The sequence below is a fragment of the Struthio camelus genome, chromosome W (genome assembly GCF_040807025.1).
Source record: "Struthio camelus isolate bStrCam1 chromosome W, bStrCam1.hap1, whole genome shotgun sequence".
Taxonomy (NCBI): domain Eukaryota; kingdom Metazoa; phylum Chordata; class Aves; order Struthioniformes; family Struthionidae; genus Struthio; species Struthio camelus.
Window position 1 is genome coordinate 40,980,616 of NC_090981.1, and position 17,685 is coordinate 40,998,300.

A 17,685-nucleotide genomic window follows, 5' to 3' on the forward strand; every position below is an offset into this window, starting at 1 on the left:
AAACTTAAATAATGCTTTTATTATCTAGTCTTGCTCACCAATTAAACCACATTCATTTTTTATTTCTGCCTAGTGCACTGTTTTGTTTGGGTGTTAGCCCTTATGCTTGGTAGAAGTAACATTTTTGGGAGAAGTACATACTACACAGTCATTTAGGAAGAAGGGAGACATACTGGCAGTCTTGGGATATCACCCTGGTAATCACCCTCTCCTAACAACAGGAGGGAAAGAATCTACCATTTAATAGTCTCAAAGTAGCTACTGCACTGCTCAAAACAACTGTACTGCACAGAAAGCTCAGCTTTGCAAAGTCTCTTCCTAACAGTATCTATCACATAAGGCAATGAACCAGTAAGGCTGCTAGGATCTAGTTTATCCTCTACTGACCTACCTACTTTATTTAACAGTCACTTATTAGAGTTGACTAGCAAATGACTGACAAGCTGAATTTCTGATACAACAAGCATTTATGCCCGTTGTTGTCAACTCCCAGCATTATGTCACTTTAAGTGATCATCTTTCTTTTGATGGATTTAAGGCACCCTTGTAAGTAAAATACAAAGAACAATCTTATTATTTTGAAAGGAAAAATTTGAATCATCAGATAGTTGAAAAAAACTAGACATTATAAACATTATAAATTTCATAACAAGGCATGAATGGAGAGGCAGTATAAAGCAACACAAAAGAAATGCTTTACTTCTATGTAAACGAACAGAAGAACCACCACAAAAGAAACAGTAGCAGCAGCAGATCTAGAGCCTGCAATGAAATCTAAAATACTGTATTGGGATTCCTGGCTTTGAAAATACCTGAGTTATTTATGCGTCCTTCTGTCTGCTAGCGGTGAACACAACAGAACTGGAAGAACAGCTCTTCCAATCTTCTGCCATTAGGTTACAACAGGCAGCCTTGCACCCCTCTAGAATCATTTGCAAAGGGCAGAGAGGAATAAACCTTCAGAAAACATTATTAACCCAAGTATCCTACAGGCTTGCCTTCAATTCCTCCAACCTTTATACTAATTAGTCCATAACCAGAGTGGAAAAGCAAATGCCTGACCCCAGGCTCGAATAACATACTTCTTCCCAGGACACTCTCAGTCCCTGGGAAAACTCTTCCAGGCTGTTAAATTCATTTGCTAAAAAAGTCTTCTAATGGACACATTGATCCAAAATACTTCAGAACCATGCACTTCCCAACAGGACACCAAAGGAAGTTCACTTCTCAAAAGAACGTTCCCAGCATGAGTCAGGTCTTCAAAAACCATTTGGTGAACGTGCTCTGTGTGACTTTCACAACCTGGTTTATCAGGACCTTGGTCACAGGCTCCATCTACATAGAAATTAAAGGCGTTAACATTCACAATTCTGATATCAACATGGTTGTTTTAAGCATAATATTTAAACGAGTCAGGTTAAAGGGAAGGTTGCCAGCTCACTGAAGCTAAAACTGGCCGTTTGTGGATCTCTCAGACTGGTAGAGAAAAGAGCATTCTGGCAGTTTAAATATTGCTACTGAGAAAAGGTAGTGGTGCCTGGCTTAGTTTCACACAGAAAACAGAAGCAAGTCATGTTATCAACATTCAGAAGTTTTATTACAAATACAAACTACGAAACAAGCAACCCCCTTTTGGGCTTTACTTCTTTACTTTATAATCAGGACAGAATGATGATGTAGGGGAACAGCATGGGAGACTTGCTTCACTTCTTGTTGCTTAAAAATATATGCCCAATGAAATAAACGGAATGGTCAGTCACTTAAATGTAGAGTTCCTCTCTTCCTGTCCAAGGATGAATAAAATGTTTTGTCACCCATCACCCTCCACCTCTCAGTTCTTTTGGAAAAGATGGGCAAGGAAATCAGATTATCTTCTCAGGCACATAAAGAAGCCGTGCTACTTTCATCCTAAAACTGAACTCCTTTGAGGAGCATCAGTTAAAATAAAAAAAAAAAAAAAGGAAAGCCTTGTCTTGATAACAATAATAACAAAAAGCCCAACCTTTCTCCAAACTCCTGACTGTAAAAGACACAGCTCCAAGGATTTCTCTCTCAAAAACACTTCTGGGCTTTTGCACTTGAAATGACTGGTTCTGAATATAAATGCCATTAATAATCTAGTGACAGAAGGGGAAATATCACAGGCTCAGGAAAACATGGAGAATGATGGGGTGAGCTGTTGCTATAGTGACTCTGATAAGATAATCTCTAGTGTCTTTCCTCCTTCCCATGCAACCATAATAAAGTCTATTTTAAAACCAACACTTGCATTAATTTTATCTTTTCCTGGTATCATGGCACAGAAAAATATATAGAGAGAAATTAATAACTGTTCAACACACTAGATTTCTTGCTTTGGAAAGGTTTTTAAATCTCTGCAATTTCAAAGTATATCAGACTAAAATATACTGTATTATAGCTTGACAAAAAGTCAGTTCTGCTGGATTTTTTACTCATCTCTCTGAAAACTGATTTAACACAAGGCCTGTAAAAATGGCATATGTAAATAAATACCTCTTTAGTTTTTATCTTTTTTACCAGGGCAGTTAAGCCAGTCATTAATTCAAATAATCATTTGCCTGTGAATTGGTACTCAAGTTGCTGAACAGATGAATTTTTCAAAATGAAAAAGAAATGTTTGTGAAAGCTTGTTTGTAGCTGCAATCTGTAATTGCTGCAATTGCCTTTGTACCTGGTTCATTATGCAGAAAGTGAAAGAGAGATCTCCTAAAGACTATCTGAAAAACAGCACAAAGCAGAAAGCCAGTTCCTGCTAACTGCATATTGCAGGTCAGTTCCAAACTTCCTGGGTGCCAAAAAAGTACTTATAGCATGGACTTTCTTAAGCAGGGCTACCTGTAAGACTATGTGACTTTAGGGAATAAATTGCCTCAAGGCTAATTAGCTGTTAGTTAAGATGCTTCAGAAAACATCCATCTCTTAGCCATCAAAAGCCCCAACGTGAAAATCAGACTTCTGTTATTCTGTCTCTACTTAAACTATTATATGCTCTTGCGATGACGCCACAGTGAAGTCTGTGTTCCATCAATCATTTACCAAGCTGGACAGGGAGGCAAAACCTCAAGGTTTTCAAGCTGACAAGACTGGGACTCTAAAGTAAAGTTTTGCAAAAGTTTGTCCAGTGACAAAGGGAACTGAGTCAGAGTTAGGATCAACATTCAGCAGTTTGTGCCTTCTACTGCTATGCTTAAACTATTATAGCGCACCTCTTTCACGTCATATTAAAAGGGAATGCTTTATGGGTGTGCGTAAAAATGCCATCAACAAAAACCATCTCACCAAAAATGACTTTTTATTCTAAGAGCAGGAAAAAAACTCCCTATTATTAGATACCACTACTACAGTATTTGCAGAGACTTTTTAATGGTGTCTAATGCACAGGCTAAATTTAACTTGGGAAGAAACTAACATCATTTCATCAGATATAATTCACCGAGTTTTCCGTTTGCTCTACTCAAAACCCTTATGCTTCAGAAAGTACCTCCCAGGAACACACCAGACACTAGCTTCAAACTACTGTAATGTTACACCCTCTGATGCAACCTTTGACACTTCTCACTTTGATTACAGTTGAACTTGCACAGATTACAAGCTATGTATTTCTCCGGCTTGAACATCAAAAGCTGGAGTACAGAAGCATCTGAGCCAAACTGTTTATTCTGCAAACTTGTTCAGTTTCATACCACATGCAACTTAAGCAAAAAGAATACACAGGCAGGAGAATGCTTTCAGAATACAATTACTGAACAGTCAATTTAAGCTCAGGAAGAGCCAAACTCTACATTATGCTGCCAAACACTTGAGAAAATGGCATTTGCACAGTTCAAGTTTCACCTTTTCAGATTTACTGTCATATTCCCACAGTTCAAGTTACCCTGATTTTAACCTACTACATGTGCCCTCCTCATTCTTCACCACTACAGTCTGATTCCATTGTGCATTGCTGCCCTTCTGCACTCACAGAATTCAGATTGCTCACTCCATGAGCAAAGGTGCGGCAAGCCTATATGATGAGCTGTCAAGGCAAACAAATGAGGTTTTCAAATTAAGCCCAACACCTGATGCTCACTTCTAGTTTCAGCCACAGACACTGATGTCATTTCCAAAATGTAAACCTTAGGTGCACCTCCAGCGCTTGATGTTTGAGGCTCCTACTCAAGGAAGATAGAGAAAAATACACTGGAAGGAGACCAACAGCTCTCCTCAGAGCTGTCTCTGGTCAAAGCTGCTAGTGGGCAGTCCACCTTGCATCCATCTGATGTCTGATGTAATGTCTCAAAAAGCAACAGCTTCTTCATATTTCCTTGCTTTTCCAAATGAAACTTTTGGGGACAAGAATGAATGACTCTTATTCTGTTGTGTAAGACACCAAGCACACTGGACACTAAGCAAGTTAAAGCTAATCGTGATAAAACTGACTCAAGCATTTTGTCAGGCAGTTTGAAATTTATGGGCTTTCACGAGCCCTGTGATTGTTTTACTTCTAGGCAGTCCTTTTCAGAAAAACACCGTATTCTCAGATCTGTTACTTAACAGTAGGTAACTCACTTCAAGTACTGCATGTACTGTGGGACAAACGTTCCCTTGCGTAGGTAGGTACAAGCTGCACAGTTAAATGAGGTTGCGCAACTCAAAACAGACAAAGGATGTGAAGATGCAAAAGGATTACAGTTCCTTCCCTTTTGGAACAGGAATACAGCCAAGACTGATAGTCCAAATACAATCCACTGCTGGTTTGCTGCTGAGAATCAGTACATGATGCAAGCCCAAGTATGTCCTGCCATTGCTCCTTGCTACACTGGCCTACTCAGCTCTGGCATTCAGGCACTGAACTGACATTTACAAGCATCTAGCTCTCTGAGGCACTCACACTATAGGAGGCTTATAAATGTCATGTTATGTATTGCATATGAGAACAGAGAAGACGGACAGGAAGGAAGCGGGGAACATTACAAGTATGTGCAGTTATTAACCTGACATGTTCCAGGGTTTTTTTTATTCCTCCAAAGAATCACGACTATCATCTTATGTGCGATGAAGCTGCTGCTTTACTATTAAACCCGGATAAGGGAAACCCTCTGAGAAGGGGTGATCTCTGCAGGATAGTAAATTCACTGGAAGAGAAAGAGGAATCTCTCCTGCAAAGAGAGCTGAGTTTTCTGTTCCTGCCATGAAGGTTCCTCTGTCCTGCTCTCATAGCAATTGCTATACCTTGTCCATCCCCTCAGTAGAAACATCAGCAGACAGTCTGGTTTTCCAGAGCTTTGGCACAAGCAGTGTAGGCAGGGTGGCTATGTCCGTTTTACTCCCAACAGTCTGCTGCCAGAAGAGGCCATCTATTTTGTTTGTGCCTGGATTTGGCCTTGCTCTGCTCATTTCCTAATGGAATGAAGGAGAAAGCAGCTGATTAGACTGGAGAAAGAAGTAGTTTTCCCCTTTGTGAAAAGTTAATGAGAACAGCAGTGAAAGAGGAGGAGAGATCAGAATGAAATAAATAACAATTTAATGAAGATGATCACAAAGTTGACTTTAGAGATGAAAGCCAGTCTATATACACATCATTTATTGGAAAAAGAGATTATTCATAAAGGTGCAAACCTGCTTGCAAAGCCAATTGCCAAAATCTCAGTGCTTTCAGCTTGATAAGCTCTACAGCAAAGGGAAAAAAATCCCCAATCTCTGTTCATTTTTCAACAAGAGAAATGACAAGGAATGTTTTTATTTTGTCTGCATTTACAGCTGAAAAAACAGGAGCTTCTACCAGCTGCTCTCTTGTATACCCACTTCCAATTTTAACAACAAACCAAAGAAAGCATTCATTATTGCTTGTTTAAATGCTCTCTGAAATAGTATCTGGGCCAAATGCTCCCCTGGTCCAAAGGGACAACGCATGGTTCCTCCAGCTACAATGCTGAGCACCTGACACACTGTACATACATATGGTTCAATAATTAGACTACAGCAGGGAGGCAGAGACTATAACTCTGTCTGGCACATTTTAAGGATGTGTACCCCAGTGTCCCACAAGATTAGCCAGGGTGACAAAGATGGAAACAAATTGCTAAGAAGAGAGCAGCAGCAGAGTTATTCCATGTATGACCAACCCCATGTTTAACAGAGCCCCTCAGGCTTTTGAACTGGAATAGCAAAGCAGAGACAGCGAGGCAGCTAAAAGGCCTGGGGACATGTAGCATCAGGGAAAGGAGGCACACCAGGATTTTAGCAGTATAAGGGGTGATGATGAGGTTTCATCAGCAGATAGGAGGGGTTTGGGCTTCTACCTCTGAAGCCCATTCCCCCCTTTCCCAAAAAAGAGAGATAAGAATAAGGAAGAGATCATTGTGTCTGGGAACCAAAAATTTATCAAGTAAAAGACAGAAAAGCAAAAAGAGGTAACTGGGACTCTGCCAGAAGGGACAGGTATAGGTAGCTGGGCAGAGTGACTGGAGCACTTGGTACAGAGAAGCAATGAAAATGCAACTGGCTTCATTCCAGCAGACAGTATAGATATGTTATCTGGAGCATGCAGCTTTAAAAATAGCTCACTATTAAAGCAGCATTAAAAGAAAAAAACGGTAGGTAACCTGAATTCAGTTCTTTTCCCCTTCCCTACTAGACATTCTACACCCAGAAAATTGCACCTTACTTTCCCATTTCTGGAAAAGAGAGAAACAACCTCAGAAACCACCCCAGGAAAACGTTAAAACTATGACCTTTGCTTATCAGTACCTTCATCCAATTATGACAAAGCATTATTTTGTGAGTCTATTTGTAACAAGCTTCTTGTGCCCTTAGGAAGTAGAGCACTTTTTCACAGGCAGGAAAGTATACGCTCTGGAAACAACATGCTATACAGGGTAGATAAACATATCTGCCTATTTTCATTCGCTTTGCTTTTGCACATTAATGTTTTTGGACCTTTCTGAATAAGACAAAAGTATTTCGGAAAAATGAACCATGGGAATCAAGCAATAAAGGTTAGCTTTTCAAATTTCCTTATTACTGGGGTCAAAAGGCAATCTACAGCCTGGTGGATATAATCAGATAATATTTTAAATGTCTTAATCACTGGCGGTTCATCAAACATTTTCTGCCCTATAAAAGTGCAAGCATCCCTTTCCGTGAATAAGGAGAGCTGGATATTTGAACATTAACATTCCCAATCATATGCCAGAAAGATGTATGCTAAAGCAGGTCTCTCTCCTTCCTGTCGCAATAATTTTGATTTTGTCATAACCATTTTGTCTACAACAGTGTATAATAAAACAAAAAAAAAGACTAGATCTATAGATAAAGAATAGACTGACTGTCTATTTTATCTGCTAGCAAGGTCAGCTTAATGAACTTTCTGTTTCCAAAGCTTTTCCCTTCTGGAACCTGCATCACATCTGCCATCTGTTACTATACACTATGCAGCAACATACATCAAAACCACAGAAATTCTCAGAGCGCAATGCAACAGACACTCTGCTGGATCATATTACTAAACCAAATGTCTTCATTGTTATCAACAAAGTGCAGAACATTTTTCTTGACTCTAGGAAGCCTAATTAGGTAGGTGTGGGCCTTCTCTACTTGCTCGGTGTCTTCATCCTATATGCCCTGTGGAACATAACAGTCTCTATATACAGCAATTATGCATTTAAAATTAAGATCTCATAGGTTTTTCCTTATATATGGTAAAAAGAAGGGAAATTTTAATTAAAATGTGTATGTTAGCCTTATATTTCATATGTTGACGGAGGTAACGGAACAAAAAGACTGTAGTGCCCTTGGTTTAATCTATAAAAACAACACATGATTTGGCATCGTTCAACAATACTGACAACCTCCTTAAGAAAAGGCAGTGCAGAACAGAAAATTCATTCTTACAGAGATGTTTCGGTCCCAGCTCCCCTACTGTGCAGTTGGCAATAGCTGATACTGTTTCTACGGTAGGAAAGCAAAGGTGTCATGAAACTGCTTGAATAGCTGTTCTTAGCACACACATTTGTCTCCTGGAGAAATTTTTCTCCAAAGATTGTAAAGACAAAAAAAATTCAATTAAATCAAAAAAAACAAAGGGGGGAGGGGCAAGGGAGGAAAGTGAGGGAGGAAAGCCAGTAACCCCTTTCCGTGCTAACCCACACACACTGTCATATGGCCTGAATCTTACACAACGCTTCACATTCTCCATGGATCTCTAGTCCCACCTTCCCATAACCATTACTTTCATCTACAAACAAGAGAAAGACAAGGCAAAAAGAAAATCCCAAGTAAAGCCAGGTAAGCAGGTCAGCTTTACAACATGAATATTCAACCCAACATGTATTTTCAACTGAACAGCTGTGACAGGCTATGTGATTCCTACACCCAACAACAGGACACTTGAGAGCCAACATTACTTTCTGCTTATCATTCATCTCTGGTTCCTAACTTTTTTTTTCACAATAAAATTTACATAGTCAAAAAACATGTCCAAGCTCTAAATACCTACCTCTCTCTTAAAAATCCAATTCATTAAAAATAATTGTTCTCATCTTCTGAGAAGCTCATCTGCATCTGCTTTTATATTTCACGTAAGTGAACACACTGATTCACCCATAGAAAATCATCCCTAATGGCAGTGAATCAACACCGTAACTTATCTCATAAACCTCCTTTACGCTCTCAGTTGCCTTACGACTAAATACATTAAGATACTCACTCACAGCCACTGACATTCTCAAGAAATTTTCCGCCTCATCTGGAAGCCTTTTGATTTTGTACTTATTTCTGTGTTTTTTGGCCTTGTGACATTTAAACTGTTCAGCATTCTGAGTACACATTATTTGCACTGATCCAAAAACATATATTCCCCAAAGTAAATGATAAACGGTCTCCCATTTTTAATTCGTTTTGTCCTTTCATACATGATATGTGAAGACAGATGAAGTTACAATGTCCTAACCTTATTATTTGTACAGTTTTCCCACTTTTGCTCACACCACAGTACTGCAGGCTCATTAAGTTAAAGCTGATAAAAAATTTTAATGGCATTTCTATTTGAAATAAATTGTTCATCAATTTATAATTGTTGAAATCAACAACTTGTATTAAATATCTTTTTTCCTCGAGCAGTGCATGTTTCAAAGTCATTTTTTAACCAACATGACAACAATAGACTAGAGAAAGTCACTGGCTAAACCACTGAAACCAGAATTTTCAATAGCTGTTACCCCTTCTACAGCCGCAACGATAGCATCTTCTTTATTTTCCTAAGTTCAGTTTAGTTCAGCTTGGTAAAGAGTCAATTTGAGACTTGAAAAAAAGCAAGAAAATATGCTTACTTCTTCTAAATACAAGATAAATAGAAACTAGAATCTAAAGATACTAAAATCTTAACGTCTTGAGAATCAGCTAATTTCACTAAATACAAGACCGTTGATAACTAAGTCGATAACTAAGTTTTAAGCGCAAAATATGTTCGGATAAATGCTTCCCCTATTGTACCTAATAAAATTGATGTTCATATACTCATTAAAATGCGCACATTTGCAGAAAAATAGTACTTTCTTCCAAATTTCTTTCCAAATAGAGCTTACATGAACGAAAAACAGCACCCTGGGAAATATTTCTCTCTTTTGAAACATAATCAAACATATTAATTAAGCCTGCAAATAAATGCTTCTTAACCTTATAAATAAGTACATGGTGGTCTTCCTGGTCAATAAAAAAAGTTCCAAATTTAGTATAATAATTCCACATTAAAAAAATCAAAATGGCTTAAAGGGTTACCAGAAAACAGGAATGAGGCTTTGTTTAGAAAGATCATTAAAACTTTAAACACGAAACATGGTTCAAGTCTGTTATTTCAATCAAGGTTTCTTGCTTGCTGATTAAAACTGGGATCAAATTCAACAATTCAAATAATTCTAGTTCAAATCAACCTATCTATAGTAAAACAGCTATGGTCTAACATCAGGGCAAGATTATTTCTTAATGATGGAGTTCTTCATTACTTTTTCTGCTCTATTTATTTTTATTCAGAAAAGAATAAGTACTAGCACCATAAGGGAATGATTCAGGTTGATGGATACAATAAGCACAAAGCTAAAGTTTGGCAAAGTAGGGAACGTGGTAGTTCTAGGTGGGGCTTCAAGCCTGATAAAAAATCTGGTTTTTATCCTAGGAGCTGCAACTACTAGGATGTAAACGTGGGCTTGGAGCTACTCTCTCTGGCACTGGCTGCTAATACTACTAAGGGGCTGCCATGGGATCAGAAGCTCATTTCAGAGGAAACTGGATGGGGTTAATTCCCAAGCGTATCTTTCCATTATTAGTCATCCAAGCTAGCAAATGAATAAATCTCTGTGTGTATTTGTGTGTTTTAAATTCTAAAGCTTATAAAGACTTTACTCTGCCCTGCTCATTCATATTCATATGAACTGCTAACTCTTTACATTTTTGGCTGCAACTTAACCTCTCTCTAGACTTAGTATTTCCACAATATAATGCACAAAGCTGTCTCTAGTCAGGCTTTTTGCTGGTGCAGGAACTTACAAAACCACCTCCAGAATGTCACTGGATGTAGTGAAATTTAGCTTTAAGGAGAGCATAAGCCAAATCCTGAGACAAAACCACCCTTTTTCCTTCAACATAGGCTCTAAAAGAGTACAACATTCAGTCAAGATCTGGTCTTAAATTCTTACCTCTCACATTTTACTTTAGTGTATTTTAGCTACTATACAGAACGTTTTGGATCATTGGCAAGAAAGATTCTGGCTAAAGTATATGAAAAATTTTGTTAATATTCTTTTTTTTTTTTTTTCACATGGATGGGAATGAAAGCCTTCCTCTCAATACTAAATGAAAAATTCACCTACCCAGGGTGTGGACTGAGCCAGTTCTTTCCATTTCTGAAGCTGACTGGCTTTATATTTCTACCTACTCCAGAAGTTTTAGGTTTTTTTCCCCCCTTAGGCTGATATAGGTACTCTGCTTATAGAAGAATCTTCTTTCTTTAAAAAAAAAAAAAAGTGAAAGGTCTTGAAAATCCAAATGTTTATCCCTTTAATGTCTACGACATGAAAAAAGAAAGTAGTAGTGTTTAGGGAAAGTCTCTCAATTTTTTCTGCCTTTGTACACAGAGCCTAAAAACTTCTTTTCCATTATCTGCCAAGCTTGAAGGAAAACTTATACAAAAGGACAGGTGAACTATGAAAAGCAGATGACTAAAAAAATTCTGTGTTACAGGAAGGGAATCTTCTGGATGCTTTTCAGTGTTACATCCTTACTGATGGGTATTCCACACTTCATAGCACAGTTCCAGTGACACCTACTTGAATAAGGTATGGTTAGAGGATTAGGCTTGCTGAGATTTGGTTCCAGGCTCTGAGATGGAGTTGCTGGTTATTTTCTCCAAAGACTACTGTAGTTCAGACTCTGGCTGAACAATGGATAAGCCTGAAAGATGATAGGGAGAGTAAGCATATGTGCACATCCATGTAGAAATGAGTGAATGCTGGGGCCAGAAAAGAGCTGTTCGTTCTGTGATACTGGACCCCTTACATCTGACAGCGCTTGCTTGGATAGTGACCAACAATTCTTCCGTGGAGCAACAGCACGCACTGGCCATCACAATGCAAGTGCATTAAAAATAAATATTCCTGTCAATCACTTGCAAATCACCTGAATGTTCTAATTACATAAACCTCTCTGGTGTTTCCGTTCCTTGTTTCTCCCAACCTGTCAAAGAGCAGCTTGAATCTTTTGAGAATGAACTTATTTTGGATTGCTCAGCTGAGGAGGGTTCCCACTGGTAAAACGTACCATCCTGGCTACCAGTGGTATTTTTCCCCCAGACCCTTCCACCACTCCTCAACATCATTTCAAGATAGCTGCTGCATATCTTGAAAAATACACAGATTCTTCTGATTAATTTTTTTTTATATCTCTATTGCTTTAACACTCACAATTCTCTGGAGGAAGCTAAAGCCAAGACCCACTAACTGACACAACGTATGCAAGCTACAGCCTTAGGACAATGAAAGCACCTCAAAGGAAGAAGCAAGTCCATTGTAGAGCGTGTCTATGTCTCTTCTTTATCTTTTTTTCAGTTTGCACTGGAACAGGTTAATGGAAACAAGGTGCCTATTAGTGGGAATGAATGTTGGACTAACTACTGATATACTGGCATTGGAAGGAATAAACATAATTTCATATATACGGAGGATTGCTATAGTCACAAAATGATTTCAGGGCTGAAATCAAGCTTCAAAAATGTAATTAGTCACCATTAAAGATGCAATAATAGCATATTTAAGAACTTCTAGAAGTTTTATATTGTACCATTCTGTAAATATAGCCAACTACTGATCCCAGGTAATGTGTATCGAAATATGCAAAAATAATTGCATTTCCAACACATAAATATCAATCAAGTAAAAGCAGTGAAAAATTCCAGATAGATTGTGCAAGAATTTAAAGAGCATATCCACGCATAGCACACAAACATCTACATTTTACAGGCAGCCTGTACACTTTTTTCAACACTGTGCTCATAGGTCTAATGCTATTAAAAAGCCTCTCAAGGAATCTCAACATTAAACTTTCACAACAGGTTCCACCACATTCAAAATCTTTGTTAGCATAAAACCTACCCACACAATCAGCAGAGTTACGTCACCATAAAACTTCTCTCCATTATGCTAATGCTTCTATCATCCAAAAACCACCCCAAAGTGAGAAACAGTGACATCTCAGTGAGGCAGGACAAAGTGAGGCGAACTGCAGGGCTTTGATCTGGCAGAAAGTGCTCTGCATTCTGATTAGAATTTCTGCTGGGATCCTAGGAGATGAAAAGATTTCTAAGTCTGACAGTTAAATGGGGGGGGGGGAGGTATTCAAAAGAGAACAAAAAGAGGAGCACTGAAAGAAGATGACATCATGCCTCAAAATGGCCTTTACCATCTTACTGACATGTCCTACAAAGTAGTATAGCAGTTTCCACAAAGCTATTCTTGAGAGCTCAAGATCCTCTGTGAAGACAGTATGGCTGCAGATCCATTGCTTTAAAAGCACAGAAGGTTGAAACAGGTCTAAATATAATACACATATTGTATTTCATGGCCCTAAATACATCATAATGCTCCAAAATACCACTTTTCAAAACTATGTTCTGCCTGACACAATACAAGGTAAGCCCTCACTCTACAAAGTTTACAGCTAAAAGTTCTGGTACTCCCATCTTCAGGAAAAACCCACACAGGGAGCATGGAAATGCCATTTATTTCCCCCAATTCTTCCCACCAGCACAGTTTGCCCTTTTTGGTCAGAACATCTCCCAGCCCTGCAGGCTGCTTCGAACTGACTACCCTTCACCTCAGATTGCTGGAGGCACCCAACACTGGCGAGAGGCACCAAAATCTTCCCCTTATATTCTGTAGGCAGTTAAGGGGAAAAACACAGCACTTTGCTTGGGAATGTTGTGCGTATTGCACGCACAGCCAAGTTATCAGGAAATATACATACCATTTGCTCACAACCACAACGGATTTGTAAACCTTAGGTAATATCAATGAAAAGTTTTTTATTTCTTCTTTCTCTTTTCTACTTTTAAAGACTTAGCCTCATTACATAAAGTAAAAAGAAGATTGTGCTTTGAACTGGAATTGACAAGCCAGAAAAAGAGATTCCTTGTCAAAGCTTCCCTATTCCTTAACTCTCCTTTCCTATTGCCTCCCATATGCCTCACGACGTGGCTGTCTGAAGTCTGTGCAGTGCTCTTTTTCTGTGTCAAACATCCTCCCAAACGCAGAGATCTCTTTATACACGTGTCCTTCATTTGAACTCTAGCCTAAGTGTGAAACGTAAAGAACAATAAAAGAGACTTTGCGGATACCAACCATTTCTCCTGTTTCCTGAAGCCAGCACACTTATTTTCATTTGAAAGGGAAACCATGTTATAATTGGGATTTTTACATTTTCACATGAATTGCAGACCTCTCTGCACTGTTTCACTACCTGCATATTAATGCATTTTGAGAACAAGTAGTTTCATGGATGATGATGGAATGAAGTCTCCTGGAAAACTAATGCTAACATCACCAAAAGACTAAACATTTTGCAACATCCAAAGCATGCAGCATCATAGGAACACATACAAGAAAAACTCTGACTGATGCCTGTCTGTCAAGCCACACTGCACATCAGTACATTTCTATTTTCTTTTCACTGGCTATTAAAATCTGTATCAATGATGACTTACTATATTTAATGTGCACGTAACCATACTCTCACCAGGCACAGGAGAATTATTATTTCTTAGCGAAGTGGTAAATAGCTGTGATTACTTTTGTACTGCTAATCTCTCCTTTAGAATGTGGTCTTAAGGATAAAAACCTGTTTTTAAACTTATGCATTAACCAGGCACAAGTGAACAACAGGAAATTTATTTATATGCTAAAGATTCCTATTCTATCTATTCTTTCCTTCTTATTAAAGGAGCTTTTCTATGCTCACCATTTTTCTTTTGTCACTCACTCTGGACTTCTTGCTTTCAAGAAGGAAGAAAAAGCCCATAAGATACATCAGACATGAATAGCTCACTCTTGACTATCTGGTTTTTGTCTAAACAATTTTGAGACTGAACAATTAAACTACCATACATTCCTCTTGATGGCTGGGCATCAGAAGGTCCCTTACCCTACAGAGCTCAACTTGACCAACAAGAACTGGAATCTGCGGGGAAAAACCTACATTAGAATCGTCACATATTTTAACAAAAGGTACTGGCAGTGTACACCTTTAAAACAAGCTAAAAAAAGGGCTTGCCTTAAACAGGCTTTACTTTCTTCTGTCTTCTTCTAATTAGCACTTTTTGCAGAATGGAAAACTGATTTCTGCCCACTAAGGAATATCTTTTGAAGAGGAAAGTACCATAATACAGGGTCCCCATAGAGTCTATCTGACAGCATTAATGAGACCTTGACCAGAAGGAAGGAAAGCTCCACTAACCCGTGCTCTGTGAGAGAGTCTTCCTCCTCCTTTTATTTTTTCATTTTAGGATATTGCTAGTATTAGCAAACAGGGTTTCTTTCATTTCCATCTTGAAGTTCTGAAGTTCAGCTACTTCCCTGCTAGTACCAGAAGTTCATAACTAGAGATCTGAAGTTTAATGCAGTTGTGCACTTACAACTATACATACACTTAAAGCAGTCAGATGGTAAATTTCTTTGTTAAAATAACAACCTGACATTATTTGTAAAGCAAATGTTTTCTCATAGGCTTGGAAAGCATCAGTTACTTTCTCCATTAGGAAACCCAGTTCTCCAATGTGTGTGTAAGCGTCCATAAAAGTGATTATTTATTTTAGTGATCAGCAAGATTTACTGCCTTCTCAAAGTCAATACTGAGATGTTTTGATCTGACGCAAGCAAGCACTCAACTTGATGCTGGCAGAAAAGGTATCAAATACACTTCAGTCAACATAAAAATAGTTGCAAAAAACTCCCAAACCTTTGCATAAGGTGAACTACACAGCTTATTTGGAACACATAAAGTTCAAAGGGGATAAACAACCATACTTCCTTTAGCCTTGCTGACTTGATCATTACCACAGCAACCCAGTTCTCCGTTCTGCTCACTCTGAGGAAACAAACTTAAAAGCTTCCCAGAGTCCTACAGTTACACATGCAAACATACACATAGCCAATTTAGTTAAACTGTGACTTTGAGGGGGGAAAAAAACCAACAAAAAAGCAACAGAAGGAAAAAATGTAAACAGGCAAAATTCCTTACAATTTCAGTATCACTAATTTAAGTCACAGCTGGCGGATGCATTAGCTGTTCAGTGGCTCGGACTACCAGGCTTGACTGCAGTCAATGCCAGAAGCCAGGAAAGAGGGGAGTCATAACAATAGCAGACGAAGAAGGTCCTCAACTGTGAGTTATAAGACAAGGAGATGTACATATTTTGAAACAGCCAATATATTGGAAAGAGTCAGTCTTAAAATGGCAGGACTTCATGGTGACTTCTTATATGTCTCAAAGACCCGTAAGTCTGAGGGAAAGACACTTACTTGTAAAGGTAATATTCGGCTTGATCCACCTCCTCTCGTGAAGAAATGTTATCAACAAACTGATTGAAAAATAAGAAATAGAAGCTTCAGAGGGAGCACCCACAAAGCATATTAGAATAAAATGCCACTTGAATTAATGGAGTACATTTGCATTGCATATCTAAGTGTTTGACAGTAATGGAGGTCTTCAAATCTTTGCTTACTGCTAGTCAGGTTTCTCCCACTTTGCTACAAGTAAAATCTTTTAAAAATGACCCTAAAAAGACTAAAACTACCTCTAAGAAATGCTACATAACTTGAAAACATGGAGACCATCTGAGAATAATGTCCATACAATCCAGCACCCGGTACTTTTGTTGCTCCCCTCTGAATTTTTTCCACTTCAATCACATCCTTTAATTTGAATCCACGTTTAGTTCTTAACTCTTCTTTCTGATTTGGGTAATTCGCCACAAGCCTTAGTCCTCTTTCTAGAAAGCATTCTTTTCCCTAACATTTACCTGTCTTGCCTATTCATACTATAAATTCTGAAGCACAGGGGCAACACTAGCTTGTATTTCACTAGTCTCAATCTTGCCTAGAATCTCTCAGAGCACAAATAAATAACAGTATGAAAAAAAAAGACTAATACCTCCACAACACTTAAGTACAACTTTCCTCTCATGTAAAACCTCATCTATGCCAGGCAATCTTACAAAATTTTCAGTGCTACCAAATGTTTAAATAAAAGCAAAATTTTCAGCCAGACTTTGTCTTATGGTAACAATGAATCCTGTCTTCCTGTAGGTTTAACTAACATGAGCATAAAGATGCTGGAACACTGCAGAGACTCCTCTATATAATGCCTTTAGCTCAGAATATACAAACACCATGATCTCCAGGTCAGTGTTTCTTTTTATCCTAAAAGTATGCTAAAAACAGTAGTTTCAGCTGTCTCGCCCTCCCGTTTCTTAATTCTCCTTGCACACTGTCTACATGTAGATCTCATCTTTGAGTATGGCAATAGCATGCCTGTATACTTTATTGATATTTTAGAAAATGAGACTCTGATCTGTGAGCTACAGGTATTGGAATGTGGGTCTATTTGACAGCCTGGAAATGCTACCTCTCCAGAAAAAACAAAGTAGGAGCGTGAGGAAGGAAAGGAACAAAGCTGATTAAATAACAAAAGGGGAGAAGAATATCCACTTCTCTCATGGACGTCGTCTCAGAAGAAATGATCAACAATTTTTGGTTATGGTACAAAACGTTCTACAACTCTTCAGTTACTGGTACCAAAGATCCGAATTACTGTAATTGTCACTGAGGTGCCACGGTGGCGATTCAGCTTTTTTGGATAATTTTGAATTCTGAAATTTGATTTTGAAAATGAAGTGCCAAGTTTATTCTGCTTTCTCAGTACAAAACACCACTTACCTAGAGAACTTAAAAGCACATCTTGCGTTTCTGCCTTCACTTCTCCTCCCCAGATTGAACCATCCAAAGGATGGCTCTGGTTACTAATTCCAGTAAGAGCAAGGGGTTCATGTAACCCACATTAACATTTGTCCTGTCAGAGTCTGCTAAGGTGAGGAAAGAAAATTGTAGCAGCAAAACGTAGCCACCTCTGCCTTACTCCCAAAGG

At 38.5% G+C, this 17,685-nt stretch overlaps 1 protein-coding gene across 2 annotated transcripts in view; it reads right to left on the bottom strand.

The window, feature by feature from the left end:
- The window catches only part of LOC104152917 (small ribosomal subunit protein mS27), a 47,108-nt gene that overhangs the window by 21,125 nt on the left and 8,298 nt on the right, over positions 1-17,685 (bottom strand). For both annotated transcript variants that reach the window (XM_068926290.1, XM_068926292.1), the window contains one exon: positions 16,062-16,120. In XM_068926290.1, coding sequence (XP_068782391.1) covers positions 16,062-16,120 — 59 coding nt within the window. The remainder of the gene's footprint in view (positions 1-16,061; positions 16,121-17,685) is intronic.